The sequence below is a fragment of the Brugia malayi genome (assembly GCF_000002995.4).
Source record: "Brugia malayi strain FR3 genome assembly, contig: Bm_v4_Chr2_contig_001, whole genome shotgun sequence".
Lineage (NCBI taxonomy): Eukaryota > Metazoa > Nematoda > Chromadorea > Rhabditida > Onchocercidae > Brugia > Brugia malayi.
Window position 1 is genome coordinate 4,362,236 of NW_025062476.1, and position 21,347 is coordinate 4,383,582.

The 21,347-nt window shown below is 31.2% G+C and overlaps 6 protein-coding genes across 6 annotated transcripts; 5 read left to right on the top strand and 1 right to left on the bottom strand.

Annotated features, from left to right (window-relative positions):
- Window positions 1-1,102: 1,102 nt before the first annotated feature.
- Window positions 1,103-2,652, bottom strand: Bma-mrpl-47 (39S ribosomal protein L47, mitochondrial precursor, putative; the record flags this gene model as incomplete). Its single annotated transcript, XM_001896403.2, has 6 exons — window positions 1,103-1,180; window positions 1,326-1,503; window positions 1,596-1,717; window positions 1,935-2,040; window positions 2,177-2,368; window positions 2,621-2,652. The coding sequence occupies 6 exons, from the start codon at window positions 2,650-2,652 to the stop codon at window positions 1,103-1,105; spliced, it is 708 nt and encodes a 235-aa protein (XP_001896438.1).
- Window positions 2,653-3,094: 442 nt separating this feature from the next.
- On the top strand, window positions 3,095-3,974 carry Bm5687 (SD24044p, putative; the record flags this gene model as incomplete). The annotated part of the gene is made up of 3 exons (XM_043078367.1): window positions 3,095-3,148; window positions 3,661-3,774; window positions 3,867-3,974. 3 exons carry the CDS (start codon window positions 3,095-3,097, stop codon window positions 3,972-3,974), a joined length of 276 nt encoding a protein of 91 aa, XP_042934301.1.
- Window positions 3,975-4,254: 280 nt separating this feature from the next.
- Bma-mdt-10 (SD24044p, putative) lies at window positions 4,255-5,041 on the top strand (the record flags this gene model as incomplete). The annotated part of the gene is made up of 4 exons (XM_001902752.2): window positions 4,255-4,359; window positions 4,427-4,525; window positions 4,656-4,790; window positions 4,883-5,041. The coding sequence occupies 4 exons, from the start codon at window positions 4,255-4,257 to the stop codon at window positions 5,039-5,041; spliced, it is 498 nt and encodes a 165-aa protein (XP_001902787.2).
- Window positions 5,042-5,758: 717 nt separating this feature from the next.
- On the top strand, window positions 5,759-6,832 carry Bm5685 (putative 19.4 kDa protein T09A5.5 in chromosome III, putative; the record flags this gene model as incomplete). The annotated part of the gene is made up of 4 exons (XM_001902751.2): window positions 5,759-5,898; window positions 6,207-6,278; window positions 6,442-6,545; window positions 6,660-6,832. 4 exons carry the CDS (start codon window positions 5,759-5,761, stop codon window positions 6,830-6,832), a joined length of 489 nt encoding a protein of 162 aa, XP_001902786.2.
- Window positions 6,833-7,545: 713 nt separating this feature from the next.
- On the top strand, window positions 7,546-10,687 carry Bm6660 (RIKEN cDNA 2410127L17, putative; the record flags this gene model as incomplete). Its single annotated transcript, XM_043078368.1, has 9 exons — window positions 7,546-7,584; window positions 8,004-8,170; window positions 8,555-8,644; window positions 8,854-9,014; window positions 9,358-9,578; window positions 9,773-9,886; window positions 10,114-10,253; window positions 10,340-10,471; window positions 10,573-10,687. The coding sequence occupies 9 exons, from the start codon at window positions 7,546-7,548 to the stop codon at window positions 10,685-10,687; spliced, it is 1,179 nt and encodes a 392-aa protein (XP_042934302.1).
- A 1,157-nt stretch (window positions 10,688-11,844) lies between these two features.
- Window positions 11,845-21,219, top strand: Bm12153 (Uncharacterized protein; the record flags this gene model as incomplete). Its single annotated transcript, XM_043078369.1, has 28 exons — window positions 11,845-11,858; window positions 12,026-12,161; window positions 12,268-12,390; window positions 12,505-12,675; window positions 13,029-13,145; window positions 13,333-13,413; window positions 13,582-13,695; window positions 13,834-13,965; window positions 14,064-14,187; window positions 14,400-14,557; window positions 14,677-14,847; window positions 15,113-15,214; window positions 15,381-15,511; window positions 15,713-15,798; window positions 15,923-16,056; window positions 16,123-16,225; window positions 16,480-16,658; window positions 16,754-16,847; window positions 16,996-17,095; window positions 17,260-17,385; window positions 18,014-18,154; window positions 18,284-18,455; window positions 19,148-19,227; window positions 19,498-19,613; window positions 19,796-19,919; window positions 20,278-20,420; window positions 20,740-20,847; window positions 21,095-21,219. The coding sequence occupies 28 exons, from the start codon at window positions 11,845-11,847 to the stop codon at window positions 21,217-21,219; spliced, it is 3,405 nt and encodes a 1,134-aa protein (XP_042934303.1).
- Between the last annotated feature and the right edge of the window lie 128 nt (window positions 21,220-21,347).

Below are 21,347 nucleotides of genomic sequence, written 5' to 3' on the forward strand. Positions count from 1 at the left end.
TGAAACTGCAATTTCTTTTTTTTTAAAGAAAGCTTAATTTTGTAATTGGAATAACTATTTTCAATCATTAATATTATAATATTTGATAATTTCGATCGCACATGTTAAACATCATTTTAAACCATTTTACACCTTCTCCGGAAATGTTTAAATGATAAATTCATTATCATAGAAAACTTTGCAGGCCTGTAATAACGACATAGCACCGGTATAATCGCGCTTTAAGAGGAACTCATCCAATTCTGGGATTTTTTTATCCTTTAATTTCTGCTCCGATTTCTTCCAAGTCGGTCGAAGTCTGGATAACAACTGCAACAAGTAATCATACAGATGGGTGTGAATATTATTCCAATATTGTTATCAACTGGCTAAAGCTTCTGGAACATTAAGCAATATATTGGAGGAATAATTTATTTGAAACTCTCAATTTAATCTTACTACCCTTAAGGCAATAACAACCTGAAATTAGTTTTTTTTAATTAGTTAAATTAATTTTTACAAAATTCTCTTTAGGTATTTAAAAGAGTAAGTATATTTCAAAAACTTGGTACTTACCATGATTCCGCTAAATTTATCAATCTAGCTCACCAGTGAGTACAGAATGGAGGTATATTCAATAATATGAAAATTACTTATAAAACACAAATAGACTAAGGTGAATGACGGTCGTCACGGCAACCTGACACGATGTTTCAGTAGGTGCGACACATCGTTGTTTCTTGGAATAAAAGAGTATTTGAAAGGAGCAGAACATTTCATATGATGCATATCAGGTTCATACTGAACAAGTTCGAATCCCATTTGGATTGAAATGTGTAGTTCCCGGTTTCTTGGGCTTTATTGAATCCTCCCAGAAATCACAATTCAGGTTGGCAACGAAGAATAACCAAAATCAATTTAGTGTGTGTCTAAAGGAAACCCACATTTCCAGCACAATGCTAATTATGTTATGGAAATAAATGTAAAAATCAGGCAGAATATAAAACTGATAGAGTGTAATCGAATTGCGTTCTGACATCCGCAACAGCAGAATCTAATGATATCATGTAGAAATAACAAAAACTGTAAGGAATTTATTGTAATATAAGCTACAACATTTTTACTAAGAGACCAGTTCTTTTACTTCTTTAAGCTGAGAAATATCACTGATATAAGAGCGGGCTGAGCGTCGATGTTTCACCTGCAATGAACTTTTTATTTACATTTGATATTCGCATTAAATCTGATCTAATTGTTGTCATTTTCTAGATAAATTAACACTAAGTAATACCATCTTTCATGCTGATTTACAAAAAAATATTTTAAAAAACGCAAAAATTCCTTACCTGATTTTTGGTAAGTCGCCTTCGCCTTACTTCATCATCCAAAGCATCACGTTGCTTTGCGTGTTCTTTTTCAGCCCATAATTTTTGCATTAAATACGCATCATCGTCAAGATAAGGCACTTCATATTCTTTTTCATTGTGCTCATTTGGAGGAGTAAGATGTTCTGTAGCACGTTTCCTAAACAGAAGAAAAGTTTGTCTGGAATATATTTAGTAATAGCGTAAAAAAGAAAAAAAAGCTGATTGAAAAACTAGAAAAATAATACAAACTGATAAGTAAAGCCTGCAAAAGATGTCACAGTTCGCATAGGTGGATCTGCACCATCTCCTGTTTCAAGACGAAAATAGGCATCGTTACGTTCATGTACCACTGCTTCCAGGTTATGCATGCTCTGGAACAAAAGGTGACTATTTATTTGCTATAAGACTGAAGTGTAAAAAACAACATTTATATATTTTCACTACCGAAGACTTGAAAAAGTTAGCTGTTATAAACTTTTCCAAGAATTCCAAATTTTTTTTTTCGAATCTTTTGGGGTGTTTAAGAGAGAAATCAGAAACTGATTTTTTTGTTCACAAAAAAATGAAAAATTTCATTCACAAAAAGACCTCGGCAACTTTCTCAATTCGATCTGGATTAGGCATACGACGAGCTTTCTGAACACTAGCTTCCAGCATTGTTAGCAACATGTTGCGCTCTTTCAACAGTATATACCTACAACAAAGAGAAATTTAGTAATTTTCTCATAAACTACTAATAATTATAAACTTCTAATAAACTCCTTAGCTCTCTAAAAAGGCAGAAAGTTAATCACAGTTGAACAATGTGACAAAAAATCTGAATTTCTTACCATAATTTATGAAGATCAGAATTTGATTTTAATCTTAATTCATCCTTACTCCATGGACGACCGGGCTTACTCTTCTCATCAAGTTCATCCTTACCATAATTTGCCGGCTCATCAAAGAATTCGCGTAGACCTTCAGGAAGAGCTGTATTTAGCTTTGCAGTGCAAAGAGTTATCACGGGCTTGCTGACGCTGCTGGAAAGAAATTCTCATCAAATTACTGTAGACTTTTCTGTTTATAAATAAGTTAACGGATATGATAAGTCAAATATTAAGAGTTATGGTATCACAAATGAGAATACCAGAATATTACCAAAGTTTGAATTATTTAAGTGATATTAAAAATCGGAGAACAAGCTGGCAAATCTCAGTCTAAAAAGAGATCTCAAAAACAATAATTTAGAGCAAAATCCATTCATTCATTTTCTTATTCCAATAAATACTTACAAGCGATGGCCAAATTGTTTTATAATAAACATTGAGTTCAAATTACTTCCACATTTATCATTTCATCGTTCTTAATGCTTTCCATTTATTACTTCAAACCTCAAAATAACAAATCGAGAAATATCACGCAAATGGAGAGAATCAGAGATCTGCAGGAGTCAGTGCATTGAAATTTATGAAAAATGAATGAGACAGATAAGATTATTTCAAATGAATGAATTTAGTTAGTGGTGACTATCAATCTTTCAACCAATCCGTGACCTCACCTTTTGACCTTTTAGGTCGTTAGCAGTGATCGGTGTGACAGGTGTTAGCTCAAGTTGCCAATGATACGACAAGGTGTGTAGTGAGAGTGAAATGAATTTCTCTTTTTCTGAAGAACTGAGTTGAGGTGTCAAAGTTAGTCTTGAAAATGCTACTGCAGGTAACAACAGGTAGGAGAAGTGCCAGGTAGACGATCACTGTGAATGAGGTATGACAGAACGGTATATGCCAAGCATCTTTCCGGAGTGTGACAAGCTGAAACAGGTTAAGTGTTTTTCTCGTTTTACGTTTCCGTAATTGTAAATAGCAGTGATACATTAGCTTCTTGATTGCATCCCACATGCAGAGTTATTGCATGTTTTCATTAAATTTATTCAAAATTTCAACTGATTAGTTTAGAAGCACTTAGATTAGATTAGATGAATTGATTAACTGAGAATGCACTATTTAACTAAAGGGTTATGTAGTTTAGAATCGAATGTGAGCATAAGTTATCCTATTGATTCGATAGATCAAATTTTTATTTTATATGTAATTCATTCTAGTTTAAGCCAGAATGAAAGTCCTTTACAATTTGACAATACGCTGTGTTTTAATAGATAGCTATATTTAAGCCTACTGTATTTCTTGAAATTCATACATATTACCACAAAAATATATTTTTTATGAAAATCGCGTAAATTCTTTTTAATGATCATTGATTATTTGAAGAATGATAATAGCAGTTGCAATGACAACCAGTATTTCCGGATTTTCTATTAGCAACATGTTTATAGGCATACGACAAGTGTTTTTCTGATTTCTTCGAAAAATTCATTAGTGCTGAAACTTTGACGGTTTCAAATCCCTGCGATCGTTTGCACGAAACATATCGTTATTGCATTGAAAAGGTAATTTCTTTTTTGTTATTTATTAAGGTCTTCAGTGTATGTCAAGTCTTCTCCTTAATACATTGGGAATTAATTGGCAATTGTCATAACAGAATCTTGAAAAGAATAAAATTTATGATATCGACCTCAACGAACTTCGAAAAGACGTGCTGAATACAAAAGACGATTTGTTGAAGGGTTCTCAAACCGCCGATAACTAGCTCAAGTACGCTTTTGTATATTTCTTCTGCGATTTTCTAGACATAATTAAAGGAAAAAAAAAAAAAAAAAAAACTTTATTTATCATTTACATCCATTCTGATTGCTTTTCAAACAAGCTACTGTTTCAGTGTTTCCTTTTAACATTGCCTGTTCCTAGGCTGTTCTGAATTCACAGTTTTCACAGTTGAATTTCTCTATACATTCTAGGTTCCATATGTTCTTTATTGCGACGGAAGTTAGTTTGTGACTAAAATTATTTCAGAATTAAAAGGAAAATTAATGGATCCATCTTTAATGGGATCAATGTCAAATGCCCCAATTTTACAAGAAACAGCAACTGATACGCGTTACAATCATTTGGAACAAACTTTAGAAAATTTTCAGGTCTTTAACTTGTCCATTCAATTTTATTTATTTAGATAAACAATGTTTTACATCTTTTGCTTTCTAGGAGAATGCACGACAAATGGGCGTAATTGCGAGTGATTTCTCAACTCGAAGTCAAGAACCATTAAATCAGAAAATACATACTCTTATATCTGGCCTTCATGTAAGCAACTTTTTTCCTTATACTAGTAAACTTATTAATAATGATTTCGAATTCATGTTCTGAGGTTAATTTTTCGAACCGGGCTTTTGAAAATGATATACAACAGAGTAACACTTGGGTTTTTATGTAGGAGCTGGACCACTTAAAGAACCAATTTATGGATGTGAAAATACCTCTGGAACTGCTTGAATATTTGGATCAAGGAAAAAATCCGCAGCTTTATACAAAAGAGTGTTTAGAAAGGACGTTGAACAAGAATAAAGAGGTGACAAGTTTTGATTTTTCTAAAAAATTGTGTTTGATCTTCAAGCTGAAATTGAAGGCCTATTTTTTTCCTTTATCCAAATTTTATTCTAGATGAACGGTAAAATTGAAATGTATAAGAAGTTTCGCGCAATGCTGCTGAAAGAACTTGGTGAAGAAATGCCAAATGATATGGTTTTGTATCGTAATTTACGAGACAGAAAAGATGCCTCACCACAACATGAAAATTGTAATGAGGATGCTAGTGATTGATTTTCAAATCTAAATCCCGTACTGACTTTGCTGTATTAACTTCTTTTGATTACAATTTGGACAAGAAGATATTCTTTCCATTGTCTTTATTATGAAGGAATTAGAGTAGACAAAAGGAATTTTGTATCCAGTTTCTTCAAAAAGTTTTTTCAATTCGATATTCTTTATGCTGATTTATATTCCTTGTAAGATCTTGTATTTTTATGAGTTTTTATTAAACTCGGGTTTCATGAAATAGCTTATAAGCTAGCTTAAATAAGTTCTCCCTACGTTTAATTATCTTCATCTTGTTTTAAAACCAGCTCTGTCTTTTAAAGAAATAGTAACGCTAGTTGTGTTGTATTACAGTTCATGGCGCACTACTCTTTTCATTATTTCTTGAATTTTAGCCTTTTTTTTTTCAAGATTTCAGAGTTTTTTTACGGGTTATTTGCTCCTCCAATTTGTCTGGTTAAAGTGGTGTTAGACCGTTGTTGTCCTGCCCAATTTCAAATAAATATTCCATTGCAACTGTATCGTTTTGCTTCGAAGTATCAGTTTTGCTGGAAGTTTTACCTCAGGGAAGTAATTATTTTTGAAGGAAAGGTCCAATTCGGCAAGTCACGCGTTCCATTTGCTTCTGATAAATTGTTCATTTGAAGGTTCCGAATGTTTATTCACTGCACTTCTTTATCAAGGCTGTAGAGAGAATTCACCATGTCAGTTTTCTTACGTGGTATGCAACCACAGAATGGCTTTACTGCCAAAACGATAAAGTTTGTGAAACATTGCAAAGGGCTAGAAATTGGATGGACTCATAATAAACTTAGAAGTCAAGGTGTCGAAGAATTTGTGGAGGAGTATTTGCCACTGATAAGGTTTGTTACTATGTTAATCAAATTTTGTCACTATGTGGGAAATTGAAAGAAGTTTTTTCAATTGGACGTCTGACGTAGTGGCAACCGGTCATCTTTTTGGCTCGTAACTCATATGGTCCCAATTTTAGGCCATAATGTACCACGAAACATTTGGGTTGTTAAGCATCTAAATCTTTAACGACCTTTTTGTAAGAATAATAAATAGTTACGAGATTTGTTTCTAGTGATTTCTTTATAAAATCTTAGCAATTTTTATAAAATTTTGTTAATTTTGCAGATCTTCGAATGAACTTTTTTCTTTTTTACAGAGAAAATAATCCACACATTAGCATAAGATTATCTCGAACTCATATTAATTGCGATCCATTTGTAATTGGGATGTAAGTTTTTTATTTAAATTCTGTCGTGTTCATGTTGTATTCAGATTTCTTCTTATTATTGTTATACATCTTCCTCTACATGATTTTAAACAAAGAGAGTGGTTGAAAAAATTTTTTAAATTTGGGAATTTTTTTATAATTATACAAACAAATTAACATTCAGATATGAACATTGTCGTATGAGGAAACGGCGTTGCGACTGGAAGACTAAGCATCAAGTGTTATCATTTGTAGAAGAAATGGCTATTGGTGGAGATTATGTTAAAGGTTAGTGTTGAAGACTTAAATTTAATTGAAAATGCATTTTTGGTTTCCCAAATTTACTCCTTTTCCAACATTTCAAATTTAGTTTTGTTCCCAGTCGATTAATTGAATTTTCAGGTCGGAAACGAGGAGTGAAAACTATACTGCCACGTGGTTTACAATTGTGGAATACGGAAACCATTGGCCATGATGTATTTAAAGTTTATAGTAAATGGAAAGGAGATCCTCCGGATCCTATGGAAATAACTAGTTCTTCTCATCCATATCTTACGCATAGAAAGCATGCTTAGAAGCGGTTGTTTTCGTAATTGAATCGAGAGCTCCTGAAACTATTCATTCGTATTCAAATAAACAATCAAATTCATCTAAAAAAAGAAAAAAAGAGAACAAAAGATATTTAGATTCCAAAGAATTTTTTGCTCTATTATGTATGTATGCAAATATTCACTTCTTAATTACATCATTTATAAGTTTTGCTAATGTCAGTTTCTTATCATTCATCGATTTTATCGGTAGAATTTAGTGCAGCATAAAAATAAAGTATGAACGTTTTGAATTTAATAGGCATTGCAATCGGTGTTAAAGTAAGCTTTCCAGAACTAAAATTTTTTTGTTATAGATCGTGCTGTCTTAAAATTAATGTATAGTGCTAAAGAAATATTAGTGCCACTGACTACCGTTAGCTTATTGCAATTTAAAATGCGAAAAATAAATGGAAATAAAGATTCATTTTTCATGTCTTGTTTCTAATCTACACCTTCACTTTATATGTAAATGTATCTTTATTGTAGTACGCTTCTCTTACTGATATGAAACATCAATAGGATGATTTACGTAATAGTAAATGGCTACTAAAGTATCTGAAAGGCAAAAAAGGCAGTGAAAATAGGTTTTCTCCAGTGATTGTTCCTACATCATCAATTTTAATTAGTTAACAGATCAAAAAAGTCTTGGGTGTTATCTGTGTTTCAGTTAGGTTATTTTCTGCATTTCACTGTTATTTATGGACAAAGTCGAGGAATTGAAGCCTGAAGTTGAAGAGGTGCTGGTTTTTTTTTTTTCTTTTTTTTGGCGTTGCAGGAACTGTAAGCTTGCAAGCAGCTTTTTAAATAGTGGATTCTTTTCTTCACTGCATTCCTTCTAGCTAAAAAATGTTACAAAAATTTTTTTCAATAGACAAATTTTTTATGATAATGCATATCGAATTTCAAAAATTAGAGTGTCGACAGAAACACCAATATTTTATAAATATTTTAAAGTGATTTCATGCTAGTAATTTCTAATCTTCTGCCTGCTATGTGAAGTATTGTGCTTCAAAATGGATGTTATTAAATATGGATATTATCTGGACTCTTTACTACACGACCGTATCGACATATCAGGCTTATAATGTAAATGAAATTCTTGGTCTGCTTTTGAATTGGTCATTTTATTAACAAATTTCTTACTGTTGTATTGCAGATTTCATGTGATGAAGTAGAAAATCGCGATAATGTAGGTGAAGGAAGTACATCAGTTTCACAGAATGAACATGATGAAATTATTGCCACAGAGAAAGTTCTCAATGCAATGTTATTCTACCGTCGATATGGAATTACCAGGATTCAAATGAGTATCTCCTCATACCAGTAGGTTTTCCAATTATGTTAAACTGTTTTAATTGACATTTTGCGATCTTTCATAGTCTGTTGATAATTTATTAGATCCAATCCTTTTTCCTGATTGTTGAATAGGCAAAATATTGTTACTCTCAGAGAAAACACCATAGCAAAACGCTTTATTTTGATTAGGTTTGGTTTTATTTTTGGTATAAATTACCATGAGCTTACTAATCATTAGAATAAAGGATTCATTAAAATCAGCTATTTTTTTTTTTCTTAAACTGACAGCAAGCAGAATTATCTCAGTGATAAAAAAAAATAAATTTTTGTCAACATATTATTTGTTAGATCTTTATTTTTATAGTTCGTCTTAGTCTTTCGTTTTGGTTTCTAATTGTATTTTTTCTCCAGAAAACTCTCAAAAGACCAACAGGCGGCGCTTTCTCCAGCATATCAGTATCATCTTGTAAAAATGAAAGAATGCATTATTCACAATCAAAAGTAGAGATTTGTGAATTCTATAACTACTCTTAATGTTGTGAAGCAATTATCTTGGATAAGACATTTTTCCACTTTAAATTGATTTTTCAGTTTTGTCTTTTCTGAATTGTTGCTGAATGATGTCATCATATTTAACATAAGTTTCCGAAAATCTCGCTTAATTATCAACTGATTTTTATTATGTTATGCTTAAGGATGATTACTTATAGGGTGTTGAGGGAAATAATAGAATGCGGAATAAGTATGTTTGGAGATGATTTTGCTCTACGTGCTGCTGCTCAAATGACGCAATTGAGGCCATCCAGTGATCATTACATGTCGAAAGTGAGAAGTACTCTGAAACAAATTATGAGGGATTGGAGTAGTGAAGGTATGATTAATATTTTTTCTTCACACTGTTTTTTTTCTTAAAAATATACTTATTGCTTTCATAAACCGTTGTATAGGAAATTATAGTCTAAATAGTGCGTATATACACCATTTCAATCTTCAACTGATTTAAAGAACTAACAGTTAGTTGCTACCTTAAATTATTGGTGATAATTGATAAGTAACTAATAATTAGTGTAAACTATGAACCTTTTTCATGAAGCTTTTGCTCGTTTCTTAGATATCACTTTTGATATGTTCAGAGGTAATGATTACTTTGAATTGAATTTACAGCTCACTGCATTGTAACACTGTAAAAAACGACAAACTTATTTCTGTTTAAGGTAAAATCGAGCGGGAAAGTTGTTACAGCGATACGGTACAAATTCTACGTCAACTTTTTCCGGACAAAGAAAATCGTTCAGCCGTCGAAGTTCTGGTTCCGGGCGCTGGGCTGGGACGATTAGTTTGGGAGCTTGTTGCAGAAGGATTCTCTGTCCAAGGAAATGAATTTTCGATTCTAATGTTGCTTACGTCAAATTTTATCCTGAATAAGTGCAAACAGGTATTTTCATTTTATCCAATTTTTTTTTCTTTATTTTTATATTTTTTTTGTTAGGATATGTTTTGATTAGTTCTAAAATTTACTACCGATAACTTATATCCTAGCTGAAATGCACATTTTGGTATTTTGAATTGTCTGTCTTTTAATTTGCTTTCGAATTATCTTTTCAAGTTTTGCCGAATTTTATTTTCCAGGCAAATGAATTTAAGATTTATCCTTTCGTGCTGGATACATGCAATAATTGGTCATACGCAGATCAGTTAAGATCAATAAGCTTCCCAGATGTGTGTCCTGTTATGCCTGACGATGTAAGTTATTATATGTTTCTAGTTTTATTTTATGTTTTTTATTTATTTATTTATTTTTTTTTTTCTAGTTTTATTTATTTTATAATCTTATCTTATTTAGTAATCTCTGAGCTGCAAACTCCGATTCTTTTCTTTCATTTCACTTTTACAAATGAAAAAAAGACATTTGAGCTTCTTTCTTGCAAATGCTTATGATTTACTTCAATATTTAACTCTTTTTTTGCTAGAGACCAAATAAATTTTCAATGTGTGCTGGTGATTTCCTGGAAGCAATGAAAAATGATAAAGAGCGATGGGATGTTGTTGTAACAGTCTTTTTTATCGATACTGCAATCAATGTGCTCGATTATATTGATACAATTCATAAGTAACATGCTTTTTCACTCCTATTCAAATTATTATGTCTGCTGAGAAATGGTAATTTCTTTCTAATGTATTGCTGAATTTTTGAAGGATATTGAAAAAAGGTGGTCTGTGGATCAATTTTGGACCGCTTACTTTTCATTTTGCTGATGGAGAAGCTGAGGGTGCTATCGAACTACCATATGATTCAATTATTCAGTATATTGCCAAGAAAAACTTTAGGTAATGGTCTAATTCAGTTTTTGCAAATATTCAAATTTTGTTGATTGAAAAGAAAGATTTATAACTGAGTGCTTCCAGGAAATAAAATTTTTAATTTTCAGGTTTGAGCGCGATGAACGGGCTGACAGATCAAATCCTGCATTATATGCTTGCAATAAGAAATCGATGTTACATTATCAATATAATTGTGGATTCTTTGTATGCACGAAATTATAGCTTCTATGAGAATTTGAAATGAAGCCATGAAAATTTAAATTTGAACTACTTTTTGGGTTTACATCCAACGCAATAATAAGAAGTGATGTAAATTGTTTTATTTTAATGAATAAGACTAACTAATAGTACGTCATAAAGTTTCATAAAACTTCCATAAAAGCTAGTTTTATAAAATTAGGTATCGCCGCTAACAATTTCTGCCACAGTTATACTAACTGGTATTCATTATTTCTACTTTCTTTCTGAAATGTTTCCTGTTGGATCTTCGGCATAGAGAAAGAATGGACAGCAATTCTTTTGTCCTAAAATAAATTCCTTACAATTATAACTTCTTTTTTTTGCTAATTATTACAATGAATGTTTTTTATATTGAATAAATTTTTGGGAGATTTTTTCTGTCATTACGAATAAGTCGCTTTCTTATAAATTCTTATATTCTAGATCTGCAATTAAATAGAATAGTGGAAGTCGAGATTACGTATGTTTTTCATTTGCTATTTCATTAACGCTTGTTGCAGTTTAATCATTTCATCACTGTTATTTTTTTTATCATCATATTCATCACTGAATATATTTCAGTATGGAAAGATTTTGCTTCGATCAAGAGATATGTTCAATATTTAAAACAATTCTTTGAATTTTTTTTATTGCCTTGTCAATGAATACTATCTACTCAATTAGTGAACTTCCATATAAGGAATCTAATGTTCGTTTTAATGTTTTCAGCCTTTTATACTTTGATTTTTATTTTTCCTATAAATCATTAGATGAAATACAATTGTGCAGCCTACATCCTAAGTTTTCTTTTCGAAAATAATAGTTCAAAGATAGCTGTACAAGTCATTCATATTAATAGTCTGTAACTGGAAATTTTCATAAGATCACATTTTGAATGATTTCTCATCCTCAGTTTATGGTTGCGAAGTGGCGTATTTTTCTTAAATAGGTTCGAAATGCATTAACCGGATACTTTAATATGAAACTCAGTAATAAAAATATTTTCTCAATGAGGAATAAGAAGTGAAGTAAAATGCAAAAAAAAAAAATTCAGAAATTATATCGTTTCGGAAACTTTTTCGATGATCATTTAGGCCAAAGTTACTTAAGTTTTATACTTTTAGGCAACTGTACTTGACAATGATTTTACCGAGAAATATATGTGCATTGGATCGTAAGTTTCGAAGTATTTCACAGGACTTTTGAAATCTCATTTTGCAAACTCCCAAATTCTGAAACTACTGTATATGGTATAGTCTGCGTTGTTGGGCATTGTATTGAGGAATTTCTCTGTAGCATTTATTAAATAATAAAGATTCTATATTTATTCTCTGATTATAGACCTGGATCCGTGTCTGTTGTGGAAAGCGAAAAATATTCAGCAATCCCACGAAATACCAGAACAAATCGACACAGTGCTCATATAATACGTTGGCAACGTCTTAACGATACCTCTGGTAGTCATATCATTTGCGTGGTAACTATTCGCAAAATCTTGAAGTATTTATGTTGAACCTTTTCTAATATCTTTTCCATTTATGAAATTGGAAATAATTTTTCTTCCAGTATGTTCACTTTTTCAGTCTACTCAATTTTTCGATATCTTTACTGTGAACTCTGATTGCTTGAATCTACTAGATTCTACTTGTGCTCATCCTTTCAATTTAACAGACGTTGATTGGTGTCCATGTGATACTAATTCTCTGGTATGTCTTCTTTCAGAAGAAATTTGTCTCTTTATTTGTTCTGGATGTCTCTTTTTAAAACTCATATATAGATTTTATCTGAAGTTTCTTATTTTTAACTGATGTATATTTCAGTTATCATGTTCAGTTGACGATGCAGTGAAATGTTGGGATTTACGAGATCTACGATGTCCTTGTTTGCAAATACAAACTATTGGTGGAGCAGAGCAGGCGAAATGGGCTCCATTATCAGTTAATTCACTGTGTACTTCTCACGGTACTGATCTACGGCTATGGGATAAACGAGTAAGTTAAAAGACTGAATATGTTAACGGTGAATGTAAACTCAATCTGTATGAATTGTATGCTTTGGCTACAAACAGATCATAGCCTTTACAGTACTCTGCTAGATATGTTAATTTTGTTAGAGTTGAAAATAAAAGATCTATTTACTTTTATTTATTTCATGAAACAAAATAGTTTGCAGCATAATGAATTAACATATAAAGAATAGTAATATTATTTTAGTAGTCATCTTTATTCTTAGTCACTGATTTTTTCAATAGTTTGATTTTAAGGAAAAACGGAATGAAATATTGCTAAGGAATAATGTAGAAAAAAATTCTACCAATTAGAGAAAACCTAACTTGTTTTTATAGAATATAAGTTTACCTGTGCAAACTGTCTCAGCTCATATGCAAAAAATTTCTTGTGTTATGTGGCATCCGACAACCGCAACATGTTTTTTAACCGCTGGCCTGGACGGATATATTAAAGTAATTTTTTTTATTATTTTATGTGATCTTTGTTCAAAAGGAAATCTGTGAGTCACTGAGTCGTTTGTTTTTTTTTTTTGTCTTCATTAGCAGAAAATAGAATGATCTAATGCTGATAGTATTGGGCTGGAGAAACGATATTTAGTTTAGAATTCAAGACGCTTTAATTTTCGTCATTATAATTGAGATGTGGAATAGTAGTGATCTGACCAAGCCGCGACACTCATTGGGAATGCTACCGGCTCCAATTTGGAAAATCAAGTTTTCGGTAAGCAGGATTGAATCCGTTGAAAGATATCTACAAAATCAAATTAAATTGAAAGAACAGCTTTAGATATATACAAGGCGTGAATAATTCTGTTTCTTAATTTTTCTATATTCATTATATTCGTCTCACAAATATATTTGAATTAATTTGAATGTTTTGCATATCTAGAGTGATGGAAATGAGTTCGCATCAATACCGCTGCCAATGTATGGGCAATTAGAGGAAAGCTGTGCATTAAGCTTATGGAAGACCAGCACACTTGAGATCGTTCAAGTAATTGGAGTTAGTATTAAAACTTTTCCAAAATATTTTCTGTAGTTACCTAGTTTTTTTTTTTTTTTCTTTATTTATTACTGAGTCCATTTCTGGTCAATTAATGTAGGATATAAAAGAAGTTTAAGAAGTTTTCATAATTTTCAGTGTGAAGATGATGTTCTACTTGACCTGTGTTGGCAGAAATTTCACATGCAGAGGCAAACTTATAGTTGCTTATATTCAGCATCAAGATATGGCAAATTACGAAAATACAATTTGCCACTGTTTAAAGATCTAGTAATTATTGAAAATTTCGTTTTTCTTAGATATTTCTACATTAATGAGAAATCGGGAAATGAGTAGCAGAACCGTACGTTATTCATAATTTATTACAGTCTGAAGAAGTAGTAGAAAAAAGTTGCTGTTCAAGAGTTGGCATAAATACCGAAAATGCGTTTGTTTTTGATGAAGAAATAGAAGAATCGAAAACAAAAATACGAACTCCGTTAACAAATACTGGTATGTTATATACTATTTCTGGTAAAAGTATATTTGTCGTTCTCATTATTTATTAAGCATTCAATCACAAACTCATCGTTTGTGTTTAAAGTGTCAGAAAATGAATCTTTGAGTTATTTTAGTTTTTACACAATTACACGAACTTTTTTGCATTGAGAAACTGAGACATTTTGGAAAATATCTGATGTTTGGCAATGAAATTTATTTTGTAGGCAGCACCAGTAAACTGAATAAACGATCATTAATGATGAATAAGATAGAAATTATCGAAAATGGACTATGTTTAACGGTGCCTAGACAAGTAGATGTTCTAATAGCTGAATTGGTTCCTTTGAGATGTATGTGCACTGAAGATTTAACCGTTCAACAAGTAAGTTGCAGGTTTTTTTTCGGAATCAGCTTAAAACTTTTCATGATATAATATTTAATTCTTACTGTTAGCAGAAATGGTTTATTGGATATCGATTTATCTTTTTCTTCCCAGTTTAGCTGGACGACAAGCACAGTTTAATAACGTGGAAAAAAAATGCAGATTTAAAATTTCAAATTAAAGCTGCCTTGTCGTTGGAGGAGAGAATGGAAGGATTCACACATGTAATTATCCAGATTATTAATGAAGGAAGTTATTTGTCATTTAATGAAATGGAAACTATTGTTAAGGTGAATTCAGTTTTTTTATGAAAATATGAGAAGTTTTGTGGGTTGATTCTTGAACAGTTGATCGATTTTGTGACATATTCATTATTTCAAAGAATAAAATATTTGAAGCTTCATCAAACATCCTAAATATTGTTCTGTCTGTATCAAGTGCGAGAGCGTAAAAAAAAAAAAAAAAAAAAAAACGAGTTTATTCAATCTGACTTCATGTTTTCCAAATTAATCATTCAAAAATTCACTTTGTGAGAAACACAGTATTGTTTTTCAGAAATTATCGGATGAAACGTCAATCATGGATATGTCTTTGGAGAAGGAACCAATTTTACCTATTGTCTTACATAATTTGCTTAAAATAGTAGCTTCGATGGAGGTATGCTTTTTTTCTGTTGAATAAAAATCATTATGGATACTTCGTTGTTACATTAGTACTAAAAAATTTAATTTGGGAAAAGTGGAATGAAAGACGTGAAAAATATATGAATCTTTAAAATCATATTCCTTTATTTAATTAATTATATATAACTTACATTTTTAAGACTCTTACTCCTCAGTCGCTTGATATCCCACAACGCCCAGAAAATGTTGTCCAATTTTGTGACAGTGCTTCAAGTGAAAATGGCTCACATAGTGTCACGTTTGGAACCATTTCCTCTCCTCTACCAAAAAGGTAAATCTTAAGAAATAATTATGTTATTCCATGAGTCACTCAATTTATTAATCTTTTAAATTTGTCACTCAAACTTATCAATTTTGTTAATGTTTGCATTATTTTACATCATTTTCAAATATTAATATACAGCGAGAAAAGAAAAATCCTCATTTAGCTCAGAAGCTATGCCAGTTTTGTAAAATTCAGTTCACTTTTCAGTACGCTATCATCACCATTACTTTCAACTTCATATGATCGTTGGATACCATCTCCTCGCACATGTGGAGCACGTTTTAATGGCTCAGGTTTGCTCTTTCTTTTTCGAAGAATATAAGTTTTTCAGTTACTCATGGAAGTTGTATTTTTAGAAGTCCAGCTTTGATAAAAACAAATGCTTTGCTAGTGATAGTTATGAATATCATTTTGAAGGATTTCTGGTTATCTTTGGGCGAAATGAGCTAGCGATGCGACGTATGCAGTCGAGTAAAAGTTCCTTTCAGGATGAATCACTCTGGCTTTCTGCAGAACGGATAACGCAGACTTTAAAAGGCACTTCTTCGAAGGTTCTTTTATTTTCGAAATTTTTTCCCTGACCTTTTCATTTCATGCATCATTTGAAATCACTTTAGAAAGGTGCGCTCAGTTTTCTGGATGATGGACATGAAGTTGATGATGGACATATTAGCAGTACGCCTCGTTCACTCGATGATTACAAACATGAGTTGCTTCTGTGTTAGTTACTGTTTTTCATATATTTGTATTAAACTGTGTGGAATTATTTCGAACTGTGTTTTAAATATGTAAGGGAATAAAAGACTTACGTAGTATAGGATAGTTATAAAATTTGTATACATTTATAGTAAAGAGTCTATCAGTTTCTCTAATTCATATTTAGACTTGTAAAATCTTCTAATTTTTCGGATTTAAATTCAAATTTACTTGACTCTTGAATAATACATCATGTTAATTTTGAAAGTAAATTGCAGCTCTGGACGATATGCATACTCATTTGCAAAATTTTCATGGTAACGAGAAATGTAATTCACCATTGTGCCAGTCGATCTCGAGTACTCCGTTTTTCTCCCGTAACATGGCTTTCTTTCATCAAAAATTTGATATTGCAAACAGTGGAACATCTTCACTACTAGAGATGCGTACAAGTAATGTATGTTAAAGTGTGTTTGTTAATAATGAGGTATTCCAATAAGATGGAACAAGTTATAAATCAAGAAATCACCAAGATAGAGCTGTTATTTGCAGTCATTGGCAGTGTTGAGTAATATATGTAACAGTACGCAAAATATTCGTTCATTTCGTCGTCGAGGTAATTCAGGGACAAATGTTCTTGCTGACGGTAACTTTTATTAGTATATTATTTTTGAAATTTTTTTGAATTTATATGTTAAATTGACGATTTTGTTATATGTGCTTATCTTTGTTTTTTTTTTTTGTACTTACTGTTGTTTAATTTTATTTTTAATTTAATATTTTTCTTGTTCCAGATCATCATAATCTGGATGGCTGTGCTGCAGTATCTGTGGTTGTTATTTATGATGTATCAGTGCTCATGTCAGTTAGCAAAGATCTTGCTCGTAAATATCGGTTTGTTCTTTTGTTTTTCAATCATTTTATTGCGTTAATTAAATAATAATTTTGAAATTTCTTTAACTTGACTACCCCTATTCCTATTACTTCGAGGAAGCTTACATAAAATTACTTTAGGTTTACATAAGAATGTTTTAGCAATGGCTAGTGAATATATTTAGGCTTATTGGTGCTAATGCATTGGAATTATGTTTATGGAATCGGAAAGTAGTGGAGGAAGTAGGACGCAAAGATTTGGAAAACATATGGCAAATCGTTGAGCTATGCATACGAATGGGAAAATCAAGGTTAAATTTGTCTAACCTTGGTTTTTTATTATTATTATTATTATATCGACCTTAATGACCTTATTGAAACAGACCTTAATAAAATTTTGTAACTTTTTTATTCTCAATATTTTAAGAAGACTTGCATCTTATGGGGATATTTCTAAAGGTAACCATGTTTTCTGCTTTAAAGTTTCATAAGTTCTTATCTCAAAATTTCTCGAAGTTTGTAACTAACTTTACTTTCTGTCGTGGAGTTTCCATCTGTTTCTTTTTATAAATCCAGTTTCTAACTTTTAAACTTTTTTTTATTTCATTTTCATTTCTCTTTACCTTCCTATTTTTTAGCATCCAAACGAGCTTTTTTTTTCACTTCTACACGAAAAAGATTCCACAGTTTATAGTTTTTTATTTCTACTTTAAAAATACTCGAAATCTACGTAAAGCGAATAATAGTTCTATATTCTTGGGATACATTTCCTTTTGATTGTGCCAGCATCTTAGATTTGACCGAGGTAGGCCTGAGACAAACAATCAGGCCAATGTGAATGATAGAAACAATACAGTTTAGATCTGTTCATACATATTGTTATTGAAAAATGATCGATATTGTTTCAGATACCATCTTAAGTTAACAAAATAATTTCAGTTGGCGTAAACGTTATCCTCTTGATCAGTGCATAACAATGACTAACATGTTAGATTTCGATTCATCGGAGGAAAATATATCTGAAGAAGACAGTATGGCTGTAGCAGTGCATCCGTTCGGGCGTTCATTAATTAATAGTTTGTAAATTTTTCTCCATATCTTTTACATTCTCTATTCAAAACTGAGATTTGGAATGCCGTAAAAAAACCTTTTGTTTTTTGTTGTAATTTAAACATATTTTGGATGATTGTTCCAGCCTTGATATTTCAGATTGGATTACTTTGCGCGTATAAATGATTATCAAACTGCTGCAGTGATAATTTGCGTCTTAGGTTTGCGATACAAACGGTGTTTTGAAATAGATAGTAGTATGGAGTCATCAACTACTCCGAAGTATGCTGCCCACCATGAACATTCACTTAGTACTTATGACATAAGTCCTGTAAGTTCAAAATACATTTTTTTTGTTAGAGTCTGTAGTGACAATAAGCTGAAAAATATGAAATTAGCATAGTGATATATCTATCTGAAGACATAAAGTCTTAAAAATTTATGGTTTTACAAAATATGCAGAAGTCTGGTGTTATTTGGCAGCCATAGCACTGTTTTTCTAATAGTTTAATAAAGTTTCTTGAAAATAGTTCATAGTCAAAAATTGACACTGTAATAGCATTGTTATGGTTCTGCGTATTGCCTGATAGATTGGTCTATAAGAAATGACAGTTTTACATTTCTACAAGAAATGACGAAATAATTAGAAAAACAGTCCTATGACTTATCTTTTATAGGATCAGGATATAAAGAAGAAAGCATCAGAAAGTCATGAAACTGATAATACTATATTATTATTGAACAAAATGTAGGAGTTTTCAGTTACTAAACTTGGGGTTTTTCCTTTTCTGGTCTGGTCATCTTTTGATTTTTATTTCATAATTTTTATTGTTTTTTTTTTTTTATTGATTTTCTGTTTGTGATTGGTTTTTTTTCTTTTTTCCATCACGCTATGTCAATTTCGAGAACTTTTGAAATCAAAAGCTGTTGCTAGTAAGCTTTTTTAGCTGCTCTAACATTCTCTCATCACTAAGAATTAATCATCTGAATTTCGCTATTTTAAAATAAATTTTGCAATTGCAGGATAGTTCGGTATGCAGCACAATCAATGCGAATGCTAAATTAGATTCAAACTTTCGAATCATGCAACAAGAAAACGAAAAGTAATTTGCTGTAATTTTTCTAGATAAGAACAGTAGCTTGTCGAAGTTGCAAATGTTTGCTAAACTAGTTTTCAAGCTGGTTGTAAAGGTTGAAGATAGTTTAATATTAATATTAGTTTAATATTGTAAAAGAAATCATAGAATTTGGAGGAAAACACTGTCCTGAATTTTATTTTTGGCAAATTCTTTTCTGTCACTCAGTATATTTCCGAGATTTCCAATATTTTCTACATTATTTTTGTTCCTTTTGCATATATATTCCCATTTTAGACTACATATAAGAGAACAACCATCATTAACAACTCCCGTATCAAAAGCTGCGAAGAAATTTCCTTCTTTATTTCAGAATGCCCTAATTGGTCATCGATCGATGCAGAACCTCAAAAGTTCGTTCATTGTTTTTCTTCCAACCTAATTTAATTCTATTGATTATGAAGTTAGGCGTTTCATGATGTGCAGACAATAAAGATTAACAAAACAAAGAAAATTGAGCTTGTTTATTTTCAAATAAGATAAGATCTCCACTTTAATCTGTGAAGACTGATTTTATTTTGATTCTAATTTTCAGAACAAAACAGAAAGATATCATCTAGTCATCGAATATCACATAAATCAGTGATGTCGGAAACTGTAGAACAGTCTGAACAGGATTCTGTTTCAAGTGCAACTAAAAATAAATTTCATTTATACAGGTTTGTGCCAACGTGGAATTTTTTTTAAAGTTCTGTTTATTTTAAGTCATCCATAAATGAAGTGTTTTAGTGAAAATGTTTTTTAAAATCGAGCCTGAAGATTGATCTATATTTTCTTTATGCTTTGTACTATTTAACAAAAAGAATGGTTGTTATAATTATGACAATGCCGAGCTTTCTTTCTATTAAACATTTGAAACATTTTCTTATTTACAATACCTGATTCTCACAATGCAAATGTTTCCTATAAAAGTATGAAATATTTCGTTCTTCGAATGCTACATTCATGTTTATTTTTCTCTTTGATTTTTTTACTGCTAGAAATTTGGAAGTGAGAACTAATTAATGTCACTTTCAGTCTCTTAGATCCTCTTTCCAATGATCAATTCGATGAAGTACGCCATCAGTACGCTAGTTTACTGTTTAGGTGGAGGATGTTTTCAAAAGCTGCTGAAGTTATGAAATATAGTGAGACTGCACCTTATTCAGCGCCACTACAGGGTAAATTTCTGAATTACTAGTAGGATATGACAGTGATAAAGCTGGTAGCATAAAATGTTAATAGAAGAAATTTACAAAATTTGAAAGGCTTCAGAAATAAAATTTTCTGTAAACTATAACTTAATAAGTAACACTCAATTCTCTTTCTTCTCATCAACTCACTATTGCACTATAAGATTGCAAAATAAACTAAGAATATAGCTAATGGAAATCACATCACGATTACTATAGAGTTTGATATACTTTAATATATCTTTCATACTAATTCTTAGATTTTTTTTATTCCTCTCGAGAATGAAAATAAAGTTCCATATTTTAGTTCAAAGCTCATGTCCTCAATGTAATAACAAATTGCTGCGTTTCAAATGTGATAAATGTCACATCCACTGGAAATTCCGTTGCTCCTTATGTCAACTTCCTGTACTCGGTAATTTTTCATGGTATGATTTCAAGAGATTGGAAGGACAAAAAAAAGAAAAAAAAAAAACAAATATGCATAGTTTTTATGAGTATTTATCTTTTTATATATTTTGCGAATATTTGCTTAAAAGCAAAAATAGTAAAGCATTCGAAAAGTTTGCTTTTCTTTGCATGTAGCTCCAGTTCATTTTCTTATTACGATTCATTGCTTTTTACTAAACGCATATTTCGGTGGTTGATTTCATGTTTTCCAGGTATGCTAACAGTATGTGCCTTATGTGGTCACGGTGGACATAGTGAACATATGGTTGTTTGGTTCAAAGAGAATAATCACTGTGCATACGGTTGCGGATGCGATTGTAAATTAGCCTGTTTTTAAAAGAACACTTTAAGCTGATCAATTATGATTTTAAAATTGGGATTTCACAATACTGATATTTTATCATATGTGTACTGTTAAATGTGTCCGGAATGATAATCAAAATATCCATTTCCAGTTGCATGAAA